Source organism: Rhinolophus sinicus, chromosome X (assembly GCF_036562045.2).
Source record: "Rhinolophus sinicus isolate RSC01 chromosome X, ASM3656204v1, whole genome shotgun sequence".
In the NCBI taxonomy this organism is placed as follows: Eukaryota; Metazoa; Chordata; class Mammalia; order Chiroptera; family Rhinolophidae; genus Rhinolophus; species Rhinolophus sinicus.
Window position 1 is genome coordinate 72,241,077 of NC_133768.1, and position 19,865 is coordinate 72,260,941.

The 19,865-nt window shown below is 34.7% G+C and overlaps 1 protein-coding gene across 3 annotated transcripts in view; it reads left to right on the forward strand.

Moving 5' to 3' along the window:
• The window catches only part of NRK (Nik related kinase), a 165,881-nt gene that overhangs the window by 131,606 nt on the left and 14,410 nt on the right, over window positions 1–19,865 (forward strand). For all 3 annotated transcript variants that reach the window (XM_074323648.1, XM_019713867.2, XM_019713865.2), the window contains exons 17-23: window positions 1,572–1,666; window positions 2,684–3,048; window positions 4,736–5,066; window positions 8,191–8,377; window positions 8,835–8,990; window positions 10,954–11,097; window positions 13,333–13,491. In XM_074323648.1, coding sequence (XP_074179749.1) covers window positions 1,572–1,666; window positions 2,684–3,048; window positions 4,736–5,066; window positions 8,191–8,377; window positions 8,835–8,990; window positions 10,954–11,097; window positions 13,333–13,491 — 1,437 coding nt within the window. The remainder of the gene's footprint in view (window positions 1–1,571; window positions 1,667–2,683; window positions 3,049–4,735; window positions 5,067–8,190; window positions 8,378–8,834; window positions 8,991–10,953; window positions 11,098–13,332; window positions 13,492–19,865) is intronic.

Sequence of the window (19,865 nt, forward strand, 5' to 3'; positions counted from 1 at the left end):
TGTGCCCCCAAATCTCAAACACTCACCCAAACTTCTTATTTAGCCTAATAACACACCAAGAGATTTGAGAGAAAATGGTTTCCTGCAGAAAGATAAGAAACTGCAAAAGTACAAGTCAGACAGAAAAAGTCCAGAACCACATGACTTCACTCATATGTGGAACATAAAACTGAAAGCAACAAAGGAACAAGAAAAACAAGAACTCATAGGTACAGGCAATAGTTTAGTGGTTACCAGAGGGTAAGGGGGAAGGGGGCTGGTAGATGAGGGTAAAGGGGATCGAATATATGGTGATGGAAGGAGAACTGACTCTGGGTGTTGAACAAACAATGTGATATATAGATGATGTATTATAGAAATGTACACTTGAAACCTACCTAATTTTACTAACCATTGTCACCCCAATAAATTTAATTTAAAATGTACAGTAGTGCCAGAAGACGTGGACACAAATTGTAGGATGTGTGCAGTGTAATAGTCTCAAATGATAGCAGTGTATCCAAATGCATGCATTCTGGGTTTGTAGTCCCTATACTTTGACTATATCTACCAAGGCTATACAAATAAAAGAGGGATAGTACTATTTATTTTTAAAATCCAAGCACACAACAACAGTGAACAGGGACCTGTCACCTTAGTGAAGCTTTTTCTAAGTACACTTACCCAGATCTACTAATATTTTACCCTAAGTATTCCCACTGCATTTTAATGCCAGGTGTTACTTGCTATAACACAAATCTTAACTTCAAAAATCCAAACTTCCCATCCAGATAAATTTGCACTTTTAATGGAAGTATTTACACTATAAAATTGAGTTGTGCATTGTGGTAGCAGCTAGTCATGTGTGGCTATTAAAATTAAAACTAAAATGAAATTTAAATAAAATTATGAAGTCAACCCTTAGGCACACTACTTAATAGTCATGCGTGGCTAGTTGCTACTATATTGGACAGTAATGATACAGAACATTTATATTGCTGCAGAAAGTTCTATTGCACAATGCCCCTATACAAAGGTTTCCTGTTTTATAAAAAGAGCTCAGTTTTGTCTCTTTTCAGTTGTTCACTTTTCATCTGTATTGAAATACTTATGGCTCCATCCCCGAGTGGAAATTGTGTGATTAAGATTGCAGAGTCAACTCTCCTCTTGAGAATTTTGTCTAATTTATCATCTTCTAATACATTGTTGGGCTATTTTTCTTCTGGTTAGTATGGGAGGCCACTGGTACCACTCAACCCTTCCTATTCTTGATGCAAATATTTTTAATAGAACTATTGGTCTACCCATCTCACTGTGTACCTTCTTACACAAATAGAGATACTTAGCAAGTGTACCCTTAATATTGAAAACAGAAAAGTCGTGTAGTTCTACAGACAGTACAAACCTTGAGCCTGTCATTACCACTGAAAATAGAACCCAGGATTCTGGCCCCATGAGAATTTATCAGGTGATATTTCTTGAATGGAAAGAGTCTACAAGAAAAGTACCAAGGGATAGAACTGGCACGCTATAAAAATGAAGGCAATAGCTGTGATCACCACTGTTACTAATGTTTTCTGGGCATTCCACAGAATCTTCTGAGGAAGAGAGTCCTATAATTGGGAGAAGGTCCCAGTCATCACCGCCTTATTCTACTATCGATCAGAAGTTGCTGCTTGACGTCCATGTAGGTTTCTAGTTTAACTCTTAACACATTTATGTCTGTTCTTTTTCATTTTCAGTGTCTTTTGATTTACATATTTTCATCTTTACTTGAAGGGAGGGTTAAAGTGTTTAATTTTAAATTAATCCTTCACAGATAGATTTTCATTGCTATGTGAGCACACAGAATATGAAATCTAAAAATTAAATTTGAAATGGAAAAAAACATTTAATTGATCATAAAACATTTTATTTTCATATTCGTGTGTCAGAACATATTCAAGAGAGGAGTGATAAAAAGCTACTTGAAAAAGCTAATCTCAAATTAAGGAGTAGAGGCTAGCTGCTCCATTTTTGTCTAATATAATTTCTTGGATGATGAGACAATGCATAACAATTTTTAAAAATAGTGAAAAATAAAATGGCCTCTGATTGCATAAATAAAAAGTCTTCCAGTTCTTTTTGCAGTGTTTTTTTGATTATTCCATTTTGCTTTTGTTAATTACTCCTACCTTACCACACACATCATTTTCAGATTTCCCCAAGGTTGCTTATATGACACATAACATACTTAAAGATGGATTTATATTAATATGCTTCTTATAAGTGTTTGAGTTACTTTAAGACAACCTATGTTGCATAAAACTAGAGCTGGGAAATTAATATATCAATTTTTGTTAATCCCAATATCAGAGGATAAAACAAAAGGAAAAAGTGACTGTATCTTCTATAGAGCATCAAATTATCTGTTCTGCTCTCCAGCACCAAAACCAAATGTCTATTCCTCAGAAGACAAGTGGGGGTAATAAAAAACAAAGTGGGTAAATTTTTCTCTATGTGATCCAGAAAAGTCATTAATGATCACAGCCTGCTGTTTGGATTTTGGCATTTCAGCTTCACGAAAATGTTGGCTTTATTTGCTGAGTTACTATCTTCATTTCAATTGAAAATATATTTTAAAATATTGTCAGCTTGGAAACTTTCCAATCTGAAGAAAATGGAAGCTGACTAGAGACTACATTAACCTTTCTTCTGTACACAGGTTCCAGATGGATTTAAAGTAGGAAAAATATCACCCCCAGTTTACTTGACAAATGAATGGGAAGGCTATAATGCGCTCTCTGAAATCTTCCGGAATGATTGGTTAACTCCCGCACCAGTCATTCAGCCCCCTGAAGAAAATGGTGATTATGTTAAAGTCTATGATGCTGGTGTTGATACTGATGGTGATGATGATGATTCTGATGATGTGTATGAAGATAGCTATGGCCATGACAATGGCAGTGATGCCTTGGATATACAAGTTGGTCAGGCTAATGATGTTTATGAAGACCCTAGTGACGATGGCAATGATGAGGCTGTTGATGACAAAGACAATAATCATGATGATGCTACTAGTTGGCCAAGGTTGGTTTTTATCCATTACTTGCACTATCCATGTTTTATAATTTCAGCACTATATGCATCTGTGATTTACTTTCAAAATGTATTACTAAGAGGGTGAATGAATTGCACTTGCATAGTGGTAAATGGTTAAGTTTCAATAATATATTTTAATTTTTTAATGCAAAACACTTAATTTTGCATTTTTGTATATAGTAGTTTATTATCATTCAAATATTTGTAAGGCTCTTTAGAACTGGAATTGTCTGGGTGCTGCTGTTAGAATCAATGCTGCTGAATCAGCCTACCCTGTAAAACTGCAATGACTATGAGAAATAGGGTGACAAATTTAGTAGTGTGCTTCTTAATAACGGTAAGAGGAAGCCCTAGTATTTGTGAACAGAATCTCTAAATTTGCTGAAAAAGAAAATGATCGCTAACTTGACTTTCACTTGATATTTTTTAAGCTGCAACTTACAAACATGGCATTATTTTTGGAATTCTGAAAAATGCTGTAACGAAATTCAGTACTCATTCAACTTTAGCTTCTTATAGAGTAGCTGCCCAAAGTGATAATATTTAGTGAAGTAGTGTTTTTAACACACCAACAGTTGTCTGCTGTATAATATATATATATATATATATATATATATATATATATATATATGTATATATGTATATATGTATATATGTATATATGTATATACATATATGTATACATATATATATATATATATATATATAGAGAGAGAGAGAGAGAGAGAGAGAGACCCTTGCGCCGAATCTAAACAGCCAGTGTGTTCTTATTTACGTATGCTCATGGTTTGTATTTAAACTGCTCTTAAAGAAGATTAGTTACATAATATATTTTCCAGTTTTAGAAAAATAATTAACAGTGGGAAAATTGTTTGCTCTATAATTTTGAAATCTATATATTGTTTTTAAATGTTATTGGGGGATGTACGTGACAGAACAGAATATAGATCATTCAACATTTTTTTTAGTTTTTTGCAAACTAAAAAATCTACCGGGAATTCCATTGCCAAATAAATTCTGTTTTAGAATTATAATAGGTACATGTTTATGATGTCTGTTATGTAAAACATCACTGAGAAATTTTTTTAAGCTTGGTGTTCTTAGGAACTAATTAAATTACTATCTTAGCTTAATGAGATCTATATTATTGAACTTCGTGGTGGTAGTAGAACAATCAATGGGATTCTGTAGCAAAGCAGTCAATACACGTGCTAAAAATCAAAGCACATGTTAACATTAGCATAAATTAGATATATTACAAGAAAAATTATTCAAATATGTTGTGGTTGAGCCAAGAACATGGGCTTAATCATTCGTGTGGCTATGAAGTTGCTAATGCATGAAATAGTCTATTATTTAAGAAAAAAATGCATATTCTTGCTACCAATCTGTGTTCCTAATAAAGGCTTCACGTTCATTCCCATCTCCCATCCAAATGTGGCCAGGAGATTGACGATGGATATGGTGTTAACTCAATATATAACGTTGAAAGGACATAGGGGCATTTTTCTCGTCTTTATCCTACAAGTAGTGTTCACATAGAGCAAAAATGTTTTAGAGATGGTACATGTGTATAAGACACATCGTAATTCTGTTTAATTTGATGACTTTCAAATGTGTTTTTTATTGAATGGCTTTCACCCAGTCATTAACTGAATCTTGTTGTCTGGCCAAGCTATGGTAGAGGTGGGAGCTGGAAGAAAAATGGTAGAGATGAGAGTGATGGAGGAGAAGGAACCTGCAGCAGCTATGGAAGCCAGAGAGCCAGTAGAAGCCATGGAGGATGCGCACCCAGTGGTGGCAATGCAACTGTTGGAGACCAAGAAGGACCTAGAGTCAATATAGGAAGCAGAAGAAGAGGCAAAAAGGATGATGGGGGTAGAGGAGTCAGTGAAATCAATGAAGAGAGTGATGCCCTTGAACTCAATGAAGGAGATAATTGCTCAGAGAGAGATGGTCCAGAATTGGAGAGACCAGCATCTGAGGACTTCGAACATGAACAAGAGGTAATGCACCATTTGAAAAGAATTGGTTCCTCTCATTGTGAATATATTTCTTCATGTGGTATGTCACATTTCCAGCCATTCCACGTTTTAAACTTTTATCCCAAAGTCTTAAATATTTTGAATTATAGCTGTAGATAGATCTTTACATCTTCTCATTTGGATGGTTCCTATTGTACTTTGAGGAACAAAACTATCTTCTTTGTTTTCCTTTATTACTCAGATCACATGTTTGAGATAGTGTCTCTTAACACACACCTTTTTCCTAGGACATTTTTATTGTGGTAAAATATACATTACATAAGATTTTCTAGTTTAAGTGTACAATTCAGTGAAATTAAATACATTTACAATGTTGTACAACTATTACTACTATTCATGTTTAGAAATTTTTATCATCCCGAACAATTAAACAGTTAACTCTCTATTATCTCTCTCCCCAATATTTAGTAACCTCTATTTTACTTTTTGTCTAGGTACCTTGTATAAGCAGAATCATACAGTATTTTTCCTTTTCTGTCTGGCTTATTTAGCTTAGCGTAATATTTTCAAGGTTGATCCATGTTGTAGTATGTGTCAGAATTTTCTTTCATTTTAAGGCTGAATAACATTCTGTTATGTGAATACATCACATTTTGTTTATCCATTCATGTGATCATGGACACTTTACTTGTTTTCACCTTTTTGCTATCATGGATAATGCTGCTGTGAACATTCATGAACAAGTATCTATTGTTCAAGTTACTGTTTTCAATTATTTGGGCTATACGACTATATCTAGGAATGGACTGTCTAGATGTATAATTGCTAGAATGAAATTGCTAGATTCCATTTTAATTTTTAAGGTACTATTAACACATACAATAAAACCTAAGTAACAAACCATGTTTAGATAATGATTTTGTCATTTACGAAAGGTTTACTAGCTTTATAAATAGGTCTAAAAATACTCAAGTAGCTTCACAGATGCTAGATCAATAGGAATTATCACAGAGAAGATTTTCTGGAGCATTAATTCTTTATAAGTGAGGAGTACTTGGATATCTGCAAACACAGGTAAGATTCCAGACAGAGGAAACATCATGCCAATCTACTTTCCAAGCCTAGCATCCTATCACACAAACTGACTTAGAAGATACCATTCTCTTTCATGAATTAGTGCCCTTGTGTGAGCTGTTTACTTTGTCTATAAGGCTGCCCTCTCTCCTCTTCTCTGCTTAGTGAACTAGTCATCCTTCATGATCTAATTTATATATTTGACTTCCCAAGGTAGAATTATATACCCCTTCCACTGTGCTTGCAAGAATGTTGCCCATAGTTTCATTTTAGTGCTTATGACATTGTAGTTTGGTTGTTTACTTGCTTTTCTGTCATAGTAGATTGTGAACTTTTAAAATGCAGAAATACTGTTTAATCTATCCTTGATTACTTTTCCTTACCAACTCATCCAATCTCAGGGTCCAACCTAGGGTTTGGTCTATGATAAGCACATAATAATTATGGAAGAAATCAATGAAGGGAGAAAACAAAGAAAAAAGGTAGGAAGGAAATTCCCTAGATGGATTCCAATGGGAAAGCAGTATCAGTGGGAATGTATGTCTGTCTCTGTCTGTCTATATCTATCTATCTATCTATCTATCTATCTATCTATCTATCTATCTATCTATCTATCTATCATCTATCTTTCTATCCATCCATCCATCCATCCATCCATCCATCCATCCATCCATCCATCCATCCATCATCTTCTATCATCTATTATCTATCTACCTACCTACCTACCTACCTATCTAAATTAAAGACATTAAAACAGGATGTCCCAACACAGTTTTCACAGCACACCTGTGTACCTCCAGTTACCTTAAGGAATGTTTTTGACATTTACATAGTTATTGGATCTTTCTTTTTAATTTAAAAAGGATGTGTTGCCACACAGCACTTTGGTGGTTGGAAAGTCATAAAAACAAATCTTGAAAGGGCAGCACAACTCTCTCAAAGCCAAGTATCCCTGTTTAGAAACACACACACACACACACACACACACACACACACACACACACACACAAATTGCTTATGAACAGACAGGCTTACCAAAAACAGTTGGTATGTTTTTCCACAGGATATAGCATTCCACGTAAAATCTGTCACATTTTTTTTTATTAAATTTATTGGGGTGACAATTGTTAGTAAAATTACATAAATTTCAGGTGTACAATTCTGTATTACATCATCTATAAATCCCATTGTGTGTTCATCACCCAGAGTCAGTTCTCCTTCCATCACCATATATTCGATCTCCCTTACCCTCATCTCCCACCCCCCACCCCCCACCCCCCTTACCCTCTGGCAACCACTAAACTATTATCTGTGTCTATGAGTTTCTGCCACAAAATCTGTCACATTTTGTGGCTTTTATCCTTGAATTTCTTCCCTGTAAGTTAATGGAAGCCAGCTACATTTTTAGTGAAGCATGTTCACACTCTTGAGTTTGTGTTGGTTGATTTTCCATCAGTAGTTTTGCCATTTCACAAACTGGAACTGATACCCCAAAACTGGTGCTTTTAATATTTTCAAATGGTTGTCAGGCATAGCATAGCTGAATGTAAGGTTGGAATCAGACTTTGGTTTCAATCTCTGGCTCCCTTACTTATCTCTATGACCTTGAATACATTCAACTTTGCTAAGCTTTAGTTTCTTTATAAATAAAATAGAAATAATTATACTTACTTTTTGGGTTGTTGTAAGGATTGATAACGATTTGTAAATAAGATGCCCAGCAGGACACGTGGTATAAAGTAAAAATTCCACAAATGTTAGGTCCCCAAATTGTACAGCTAGGGACTTTAAGCTCCTTGAATTTCTACTCTGACATCAATTGTCTCAATATGGATTATTTCTCTCTCTTCTGATAACATTGTTGTTTATCTGGTAAATGTGGATTTTATAAGGGTGCAGAATTATAGAGATTGCAAATTTTGCATTCTGTTTTTCTCTTTTTTTAATTAAAGCTTATTGGGGTGACAATTGTTAGTAAAATTCATTCTTTTTTTCAAATGGCCCCTAAGCATGTTATATTTCTCTCACTGTTAGTCTCCTAATAAAGTCAAAATCAATTTTCCATTTTTAGGAGTCACTTGGTAGAAGTGAGGCCTCAAATGTCATTGCCTCAGGTGCTGCGGGTGCAGCCCCTGATGGTGAGAATGGCAGTATAGACATATCGGAAGCATCAACAGAATCGGGTTCTTCTGCCAGCCACTCATCTCCTTCCAACGTTTCTGGGAGGGCTGCAAATGCTGACTTTGCTAGTGCCACCTGTAAGTGTGTTTAATATTGCCTCCAAATGCAGTTTGTTCACATGTTAAATACAGTGTTTGACCACTGGTTCATAATCTGAAAAAAAATCAAATCATTCTGATACTTAGTTGCCATAAATCCAGATGGATATGTGCTTTAAAAATCTACTCTTTACTGAGTCTTTATGGCGCCTATATTTTTGAACTACAGTTGAGAAATTGAGTCCCTGATCTGGGTGGTTTTTGCAATCTAATCATAGTAACTTGAGATACATTCATATTCTGAAATATTTTAACTATCATGACTTACGTTATCTGTTGGTTTAGGAGTTACACAAATGATACCTCCAGTAAAAAATTAAAGTACTATGAAGGCAAAGAAACTTTTCTAGGCTGTGTCTCATTTGTGAAAACACTCAACACATACAGTGTATACACTAGTAATTGCTCTAAATATATTTCCCTTACTTCTTCACAGTATATGCTGGATTAGTGGAAGTAACTGAGAAATCACCTAAGAAACCCTCTGAAGTGAATGTTAACCCACTGTATGTCTCTCCTGAATGTAAAAAACCACTAATCCACATGTATGAAAAGGAATTCACTTCTGAGATATGCTGTGGTTCTTTGTGGGGTGAGTTTGGTTTTATACAACTGAGTCATTCTTTTAAAGAATATATTTTATCTATGTAGCAATGTTGTGCAAAATCAAAGGTGTAAAACATTTGTTCGTTATTACCAAAAAGAAAGAGTGTGTGTGTGTGTGTGTGTGTGTGTGTGTGTGTGTGTGTTTGTGTTTATAGGTATTTATAGTGGTTAATTTGCTCTTTTTTTGCTGATTTATTTTGACTGAATGCGGTTTGATGTTTAAATTGATGCTCCCTCCCCCCTTTTTATTCTATTTTTATTTTTAACCTGATTAAACTGGGCTAACATATAAAATTGGACTAGGTTATGATTTTTGAAAATTTGAGCTTAGTGTTTTTTAATTTAAGGGAATGTGCAGCATGTAATACCTAATGAGATATTATAAGAAAGATTTCTGCAGGTTCTTATTTTAAAATAATCTTGAGGATTTGCAGAGGAAGTTCCTTCTATAATCTCTTAACTCTGATAGACATTTTCAATCCTTTGTTCCAGAAGAATTATAATAACATTGGCAGTGCTGAGACAATCTTTTACCTCAAGCCAGTCTGTGTCATAAATGAAACAATAAATGAACACAAGGAGAGTAATCCAAAGTAAATGCCAACCTCCAACTTGCAATTTCATAGATTTTACTTAATGTATGATTGAACAAGGGATAGAATTCAAATTAAAAATAGAGCAGTGTAGCAGACATTATAGTTATATGGATTGAACAATTTAGGAAAAAACACGTCATCCTCAAGGTTCTGCTAAAGTAATATGTCAGATCACAAGAAAGCCAAGTTTACTTCATTATCATTTAAGTCAGGCAACTACCCAGTTTATGTCCAATAACTCATTTTATAACTTGTGAAAATTTCTTTTGAAAAATAAAAGATTATAGTCAAAATTTACTGCACTTCCTTCTCCCTCTCTGCTTCCCCTGTGGGAGGAATACACAGTTCATAAACCTGTCATTGGCTGTTACTTAGAGAACTGGTAAAGCACAGAGTGGGAAAATGAAGGCAGAGACCCTTGTCTTTACTCCTTATAACCTTAAAGCACAAATACTGGGGTGCCAAAAAAAATGTATACACATGACTTGTATTCGTCTTTTGTTATTGGTATATATTGAGTATTACAATTTTAATAAAGTTTTTTCCTTTCTTAAAGTGTGTATACATTTTTTTGGCACCCTCTGCATTCTCCAAGTAGAAGGAAGACACTGAAGTATGCTCTCTTACATGACTTTGCTGATTTTCTCCTGTGTCTTAGGATATGGGGGGAAACTCCTACAGTGGTTTAAAGTATATTCTGACTTTACTTTGATCTTCTATTTCAGTCCTGTCTTTCTGGTCTTTTAAAACAGTACTTATATTTGAGTGAATAGGGCCAGCAGAGAAATAATAGAGTGTAGGAATTTAAATACATAAAAATAGGAATTAATTTCATAGGCATTTAGCAATATAAGTTTTTAAATGTATTCATGAACACAGAATCACTCAATTTAAAATCAGTTTACATATAATTTTTTTAAAGCATTAAAGTCCTTAGTTATACTTAGGAATGAGAAATCAACTGAATCAAAGTCTTTGCATATGCTAGACATCCTCAGTGTTTAATGGTAATTTTCAAAAAAGTTGATTCATTTTTATAAAGTTTGGGATACTACTAAAGGGTGCTGATATATGCATAAAGTTCTATTTGTGAAATGGCACACTAGACACTAGCCAGTAGAATATTGCCAAGAGTTTATCGCCTATATTTTTATGTATTTCAATGAAATTTTGTTCTGTTGGTAGAGATTCCATTGTTATACAGAATGAGGTTAACATTAGACTGAAATGTTAAGTCACCTTTACATAAATCAGAATATTAGCATAGCAGAAATACTAACAATACTAACATAAATTCAATTATAAAAATGTAATCTGAGTTAATATAGCACTTTTCTTTTTATATATGAACAGGAGTGAATTTGCTGTTGGGAACGCGATCTAATCTGTATCTGATGGACAGAAGCGGAAAGGCAGATATTACTAAACTTATAAAAAGAAGACCATTCCGTCAGATTCAAGTTGTAGAGCCACTCAATTTGCTGATTACCATCTCCGGTTTGTTTAAAAACTAAAATTAGCTGAGTAATTATATAGATTAATTAGGTTGCAAACTGGGCTAAGGACTTTCTCAGGTGAAAGTGTTCATAGGAAAGCACTTTAAATAAAACATTTAATTGGGACACCAGGCTTTCCAACTTGTATTTTCTTACCTATTTACAACTTCAAGTAACTTCTAACTCTCCTTTGGTATCTGGATATTTTATTGTAATGTACCTAACCTAGATCTGTGATAAGAAAAAAAAACATGCCATCTGCATTCTTTCAAGTCTTTTTTGAATAGCTACCTACTACTTCATAACTTACAATTTCACCTACCTATACACAAGACCACATTAACATCCACCATGCACCTTTTTTTTTATGATATAGCCAACATAACAAAGAACGGAGTGAACAATAATTGGATAAAATTGATACTGTCTGTCCCTGACACAACTTTATCATAAGGGCCTAGTGATAGGGTTAGTAGCAAGAACGGATTCCCCTAAGGCCTTTCTACTCTTCCCACATACCGTTTCCCCGAAAATAAGACCTACCCTGAAAATAAGCCCCGGTTAAGATTGTCAGCCAGATGGACGCATTTAGTACGTTATGACGATATTCCAGAAGAAGATGACATGACTATTTGAATAAATGTAAATTGTTGTACATGAAAAAATAAGACATGCCCTGAGAATATACCCTAATGCATCTGTTGGAGCTAAAATTAATATAAGACCCAGTCTTATTTTTGGGGAAATACGGTGTATGACCCGGTCTTATTTTCGGGGAAACACGGTAGTAGTTGAATTTCTCAGCTTTGGTCAGTCAGAGCGTGAACGTTTGAAGATAAGAGAGCAAGTAAATGGATGTTAGCAATGACTGTGATTACTAAACAGTACTTGGTATCAGGAAAACGCTAGCATTAAAGCTGACTATAGTTAAAAGATGACTAATGAAAGTATGGGAAAGTAAAAAAAACCGGTTTGACTGTAGAATAAAATGATGCTACTCACAGTCATCTATATATGTTTGCATACTTCCTGTCCATACCTAATAGCCATATTGCACATTAATTAATGATTATGTGTATTTCTAAATATGATTAACTTTGCTTTAACTAAGTTTTGGTTAGAGGAGAAAATCCTCTATGGATGTGCTTTCTCTAACACAAATGTGCCCTTTTTAATGCTTAAGTTTCTCTCAAATGTGGATTATTGTTTTCATCAAATCATGCTGAGAACATGAGTGTTGAAATATGCCTAATTTAGAGCACAAACTTATTTTACCATTTTAGAATGGCAACAGACATTGATGTCTGAATTCTAACACTGTTTCAAAACATGTCATGTAAAATTGTATTTCACATTCTCGCATAAGTAAGAATTCTTTTATTGGGCCTAGAAATATTGTAGTCGTGAACCTTAAAAATTAATATAAATTTACTATAGAGAAAAAGAAATGGGTAATTTTAATTGCCTGTGGTTTTTTTTTCTGAAGGAATTGTAAGTATTTAATGGGATTTACCGTGTTTACCTGAAAATAAGACAAAGTCTTATATTAATCTTTGCTCCAAAAGACACATTAGGGCTTATGTTCTGGGGAGGTCATCCTGAAAAATCATGCTCGGGCTTAGTTTCTGGTTAGGTCTTACTTTCGGGGAAACACGGTACAATTAGAAATTTAACATTAAAGATAAATTGGGTTGAGAAAAAGTAACTGTGAAACCATTCAATTATTTTGTAAGTATGCTGAAATGAAAGAGCACAAAGCGATCCATCCCACTGTCCCTGAATGCCTAGCAATCAATACATTAGACATCTCTCTCATACATACACACTACCAGGGACAGCTTCTGGGTCTTTGAATCCTAGAAGGGCCATGACTTATATAAAAGCCAAGGTACAAATGAATGAATGGTAATTCTGTTGTCTGCACAGTGGCAGGCTTAAGTTCTCCAAAAGAAGTATTTTACATTCACTTCAGACAGGCACATAGGTAGCTGGGAGACACTTCGACTACCTTTTGTAAGAAACTTTGCTCTCAATGTCCAAACTCTGAAGGGATGACTCTAATGCAGTGTGTGTGTGTGTGCATGTGTGTGTGTGTGTGTGTGTGTGTGTGTGTGTTTAAGTGCTTTTAACTTTAGCGAAAAAATTTGGTTTAAAAGGCAAAATACCTTTACTTTTTTATTCTTCTAATATATGCAAACTAGACTGAATTGAAACACTATCTTTTCTTATCTGTCAGGACGTAAGAACAGACTTCGGGTATATCATTTGACCTGGCTGAGGAACAAGATTTTGAATGATGATCCAGAAAGTAAAAGAAGACAAGAGGAAATGCTAAAGACAGAGGAAGCCTGCAAAGCTATTGATAAGTTGACAGGCTGTGAACACTTCAGTGTTCGTAAGTCCCATTTCATATTGAACATAGGTAGACAAATTTTGCTTCCCTTCATTTGGTGAAGTACATTGTTGTGAAAGGAAAGTAGAGAAAAAAAATTGTAACTTCATATACAAAAATGAGTGAATTTCATTGAGACATCTTCCAGGTCTTTTATGCCACAGTTATGGCTGTTATTGAGAAAATATTGATTGATTTGAATAGCTATTGAAGTTAAATTTGGTTTACTTTCTCTCCTTTCTTTTCTCCCCAGTCACTCTAATTAGTCCAGATGAACTGATATTATTTTCCTGTCTCTTTATTAACTTCAACTATATAAATATCCTTGATGTATCTTCAGTAACCTGAATGGTGATTCGTATGACACCTTTCTTTGAAACAGCAATAAATAAAATCACATAATAATTCCTTTTATTTTTAATTGCAAAACCCCTCTTAATACTGACCAGGAAACTTTACGATGAATCAAAAGGAAAATTCTTCTATGATCTGCTGGCTCTCACTCCCACTGTCCAGATTCATGAATATAACTGCTAAATATTTCCTGTCTTATTAGAGTGTTTTCATATCCCTTGTCTCCTCACAACCATCCACTGTGAAATGGAGTAATGACTCCAGAGTTTCAGAATCTTGCTCTCATCTGTCAACAACTAGGAAATAATGTTATCCCATTCTGTTCTGTTTCTGAAGCAAATCCCCCTACTCTCAGCCTTCATTTTCTTCTTCTTCACTAGTTGCCCCATGAGACAGAACTAATGATACAGGTAAGAGATAGCTAGAATTGCATAATATGAGTTGCATCAGTCTATTTCTATTCTGACTGACAATGTCTGTTCTGCATATAAAGAGGCTTTCCCAGGATAGGTTTCCATATGTGTGTACATATGTCACATACACCATTGAAGAGAGAAATGAACACCCAAATTAGACATTAAATATACTACTTTCTTCTAGTTTTATGTATCACCACTTTCCTTCAAGTCATATTATGTAAATGTAGTAGCCAGAAGTGAATGATATCCCCAGATGTTAACCCAGGAATTCATATAGCAGAATTGTTTCCTACCAACTTGCAAATTTTTTAGTTCAATAAGAGAGAGTTTACAAAGATAACCATCTTGCAAATCTGTGCTCTTGGTAGATGGAAGAACTAGGACTAGCTAAGTCTAGTGTTCCTAGCTGATCTCATGCCAACCCATCCCAGTTCTCATAATGAAGAAAAACATTTGTCCTACTGACAGCTGGAACAGTAGAATTACTTTGCTTATTGGGGTTTTATTTTATTTATTTTTTATGAAATTTATTGGGGTGACAATGGTTAGTAAAATTATATAGGTTTCAAGTTAATCATGCTTCCTTGAACATCTGGGAACAGTGCAAAGGAAACAAAGTGTAAGCTAGAAGAGAAAGAGAGACCTTACATACTGGTTTCAGATAAGTCTGGCTAGAGAGGACAGAGGCAATGTCCCTGTGAAGTAAGAGAGGTTTTAGTACAAAGTATAAATCTAGAAGGTAGGACAATATATCCCATAAGAGACGAAAGGTCTAGCTAGAAAGAAAACCATATACTATTTTATGCATTTTTCTCTAAATAAAAGCTGTATTGAAATAATTTGCATACCATAAAAATGTACCCATTTAAAAGTATATAATTAAATGGTTATGGTTATAGAGTTGTGCAACCATCACCATGATTTAATTTTCATCTTCCCCACCACCATTAGCAGTCACTCCACATTCAATGCCTCTTACATTCACATTATTCCCCTCACAATCCTAGGTAATGTCAACTGATGGTCGTTGGTGCCAATTCCAGTGCCAACAGGAATCCCCAATAGGGATGTGGTAAAGAAGGACACTTTTTTCAATGCAAACAGCTCAGTTGTGATACAGCGCAACTGTGTAACAGTTCAAAAGTATTACAGCTCAATTATGAAGCAGCAAGGCTGTGAAACAGCATGGCTGTGAGTTGGCCTTGTGGCGAGGCCCCTCTCAGGCTAGACAGCTCTGCTTTGGTCTTGTCTGGTCTGCTCCACTTCTCCAGACTGGTGCACTCCATTCTGCCTTGTGCTGATCTGTTCCACTCTGCTCTAGTGAGATGTATTTGGTGTTTCAGATCCAGTTCGGAAACACAGGCTTTACTCTTCCATGGAAAAGGAAAGCGGGCTGTATGAGCCAGAGGGGAGCTGACTTATATAGTAGGCAGAAGTCCCCACCCCTGGTCCCTGATTGGTTCATCTTCATGCAAATGAGGACTTCAAATCCTCATAGTTTGATTGGTCTGAAGGTCATTGCCCTGGTTAGTCATAATGGGGCCATTCTGATGGGTTGGTGAAGATGCTGTTGCGGATATAGCTGCACAGTTTGGATTGGACGAGGAAAGCCTCAGTCCTATTGGTTGAAATACAATTCCAGGAACTCCTTTATAAGAGCTAGCTCAGCTAACAGAAACACAGAGCAGACAGGCAGTTGACTGTGGGAGGCAGGCAGTTGATTGCAGGCTTTTCCCTGAAGTATGGTTTGTATGAGAGGCCCCTATTCAGAAATGGCTGCCAGGCTCTGTTTTTAAATTCGAGCCCACTTAGCCATCAGGTACACTTCTCAGTAGGTATCTTCTTTCTCAGGGTCCACAGTAACCACTGATCTACTTCCTTTTGCTATAGATTTGTCTCTTCTGGACAATGTATTTAAATGGAATCTTACATTATGAGGTCTTTTGTGACAGGCTTCTGTCACTTAACATATTTTCAAGGTTCATCCATTCTGTAACCTGTGCAACATGTATCAGTACTTCCTTTTTGTTGTTGACTAGTATTGCACTTTATAGATATATCACCTTCGGTTAATCCATTTTTTAATGTATCTCTTATTTATACTTTTACACTCATTCCACTTATTAGCTGTTAGGAATAATGATGGTATGAACATTTTCATACATGTCTTTATACATGAGAATGAAAGATTTCTTTCTCTTGGATAGTACTTGCAGACAGTTTTTCAAAGTGTCTGCACCATTTTACATTGCCATAAGTGTGAAGGCTCCATTTTCTTTTCATCCTTGTTAACACTTGCAATTGTCTGTCTTTTGATTCTAGCATTCAACTGGGTGAAATGTTGCATGCATCTCATTGTTTTAATTTGAATTTCCCTGATGGCTACTGTCATTGAACATCTTTGTCAGTGTTTAATGGCCATTTGTGTATCTTCCTTGGGTTATTTGTCTTCCTGTTGTTGAATCGTAAAGCAATCGTTTTATACTAGACCAGTATCAGATAAACGATTTGCAAAGATTTTCTCCCATTTCATAGGTTGCCTTTTCACTTTTCTGACAGTGTCCTTTCATGCACAGACATTTCAGTTTTGATAAAATCTGGTTTATCTACATTTTTTATTTTTCTTAAATATTAATTAAATTGATTCGGACAACACTGGTTAATAAAATTATATAGGTTTCAAGTGTACAATTCTATAATACATTATTTATATATTGCATTGTGTGTTCACCACCCCAAATCAAATCTCCTTCCATCACCATATATTTGGCCCCCTTTACCTTCTCCTACCTTCCCCCTCCCTCTTGGTAACCCTATGGTAACCATTAAACTGGCACCTTTATCTATGAGTTTTTGCTTATTTGTTTATCTTGTTCGTTTGTTGCTTTCCGTTACATATTCCACATATGAGTGAAATCATATGGTTCTCTACTTTTTCTGCCTGACTTATTTCGCTTAGCATGGTAATCTCAAGATCCATCCATGTTGTCACAAATGGCAGTATTTCATCTTTTGTAATGGCTGTGTAAGATTCCATTGTATATATGTACCACAGCTTCCTTATCCAATCATCTATGAAAGGACACTTTTGTTTCCCTGTCTTGAATAATGCTACAATGAACATAAGGGTACATATATCTTTATGGATAAATGTTTTCAGATTTTTTGTATAGATATCCAAAACAGGGATTGCTGGATCATACAGTAACTCTATTCTTAAATTTTTGAAGAACTTCCATACTGTTTTCCATAGTGGCTGTACCAGATTACATCCCCGCCAGAAGTTTGTGAGGGCTCCTTTTTCTCCACAACCTCTCCACCACTTGTTATTAATTGTCTTGTTGATGATAGCCATTCTAAAAGATGTGAGGTAGTATCTCACTGTGGTTTTGATTTGGATTTCCCTAACAGCTAGTGAAATTGAGCATCTTTTCATATATTTGTTGGCCATTTGTATGTCTTTTTGGGAGAGCTGTCTGTTCAGATCCTCTGCCCTTTTTTTTTTAATGTGATTGTTTGCTTTTTTTGTTATTGAGTTGTATGAGTTTTTAATATATTTTGGGTATTAGCTCTTTATCAGAGACATTGTTTGCAAATGTCTTCTCCCATTCGGTTGGTTGCCTCTTTGTTTTGTTGATGGTTTCTTTTGCTGTACAGAAGCTTTTTAGTTTGATATAGTCCCATTCCTTTATTTTTGCTTTCACTTCCCTTGCCTTTGGAGTCACATTCATAAAATACTCTCTAAGACCAAAGTCCATAAGTTTAGTGCCTATCTTTTCGTCTATGTGATTTATTGTTTCCTGTCTTATATTTGGGTCTTTGATCCATTTTGAGTTAATTTTGATGTACGGTGACAGATAGCAGTCTATTTTCATTCTTTTGCATGTGGCTTTCCAATTTTCCCAGAACCATTTACTAAAGAGGCTTTCTTTTCTCCATTGTATGTTTTTAACTCCATTTTTAAAAAAATTATTTGCTCATAGATATTTGGTTTTATTTCTGAGTGCTCAGTTCTGTTCCATTGGTCTGTATGTCTGTTTTTCTGTCAGTCCCATGCTGTTTTGATTATTGTTGCTTTGTAGTATACTCTGAAGTCAGGAAGTGTGATACTTCTGCCCTTGTTCTTTTTTCTCAGGAATGCTTTGACTATTTGGGGTCTTCTGTGATTCCATAAAAATTTGATGATTTTTTTTTGCTCTATTTCTTTTTTAAAAAAATGCCATTGAGATTTTTCTGGGGATTGCATTAAATCTCTATATGGCTTTGCATAATATTACCAGTTTTTTTTTAAATTACAGTTTATTAGGGTGACAATTGTTAGTAAAGTTACATAGGTTTCAGGTTTACAATTCTGTAATACATCATCTATAATATTGCAATTTTTAACTATATTGTTTCTTCCAATACACGAACACAGACTATCTTTCCATTTCTTTGTGTCTTCTTCAATGTCTTTTAATAATGTCTTATAGTTTTCAGTGTGTAGGTCTGAAAACTTATCCTTTGTTAAGTTTATCCTAAGTATTTTATTTTAGTTTTGTAATTGTAGAAGGAATGGGCTTTTTTTCATTTCTTTTCTGAAATTTCATTGTTAGTATATAGGAACACAATGTACTTTTGTAAATTGATTTTGTATCCTGCAAGTTTACTGTATTTGTTTATTGTTTTTAATAGTTATTTGGTGGGGTCTTTAGGATTTTCTGTATAAAGAATCGTGTCATCTGTAAAATGTGACAATTTGGCTTCTTCATTCCCAATGGGATGCCTTTCATTTCCTTCTCTTGCCTGATTGCTGTGGCTAGGACTTCCAACACTACGTTGAATAACAGTGGTAACACAGGGCATTTCTGTCTTGTTTCTGATCTTAGAGAAAAGCTTTTAGTTTTTCACTATTAAGTATAATATTAGCTGAGGGTTTGTTGTATATGGTATATTGTGTTTAGGTACTTTCCTTCTATGCCCATTTTATTAAGTGTTTTAATTATAAATGGAATTTGTATCTTGTCAAATGCTTTTTCTGCATCTATTTATACAATTTTTATCCTTTATTTTGTTTATGTAATATACCACATTGTTCAATTTCCATATGTTGAACAAACCCTATAGCCCTAGAAGGAACCCAAATTGCTCGTGATGTATAATCTTATTAATGTATTGTTGTATTCGATTTGCTAGTATTGAAAACCAAAATAGACTAATTAACAGCAAGGAAATTGAAACAATCATCATATATAGATGATGTATTACAGAATTGTACACTTGTAACTTATGTAACTTTACTCACCATTGTCACTCCGATAAATTTTAAGTGTAAAAAACAAACAAACAAACAAACAAAACCACCCCAAAAGCAAAAGTCCAGGACCAGATGACTTCACGAGTGAATTCTACCAAGTATTAAAAGATGATTTAATACTTTTTTTTTGCTTATGTGTTTGGTGTCAAATATAAGAATCCATTGCCATGAAGATTTATTCCTATATTTATTTCTGAGAATTTTATAATTTTAGCTCTTACATTTTGTCTTAATTTTTATGTATGGTGTAAGATAAGGGGTCCAACTTTCCCCCTTTTTTATGTGGATATTCAGTTGTCCGAGTACCA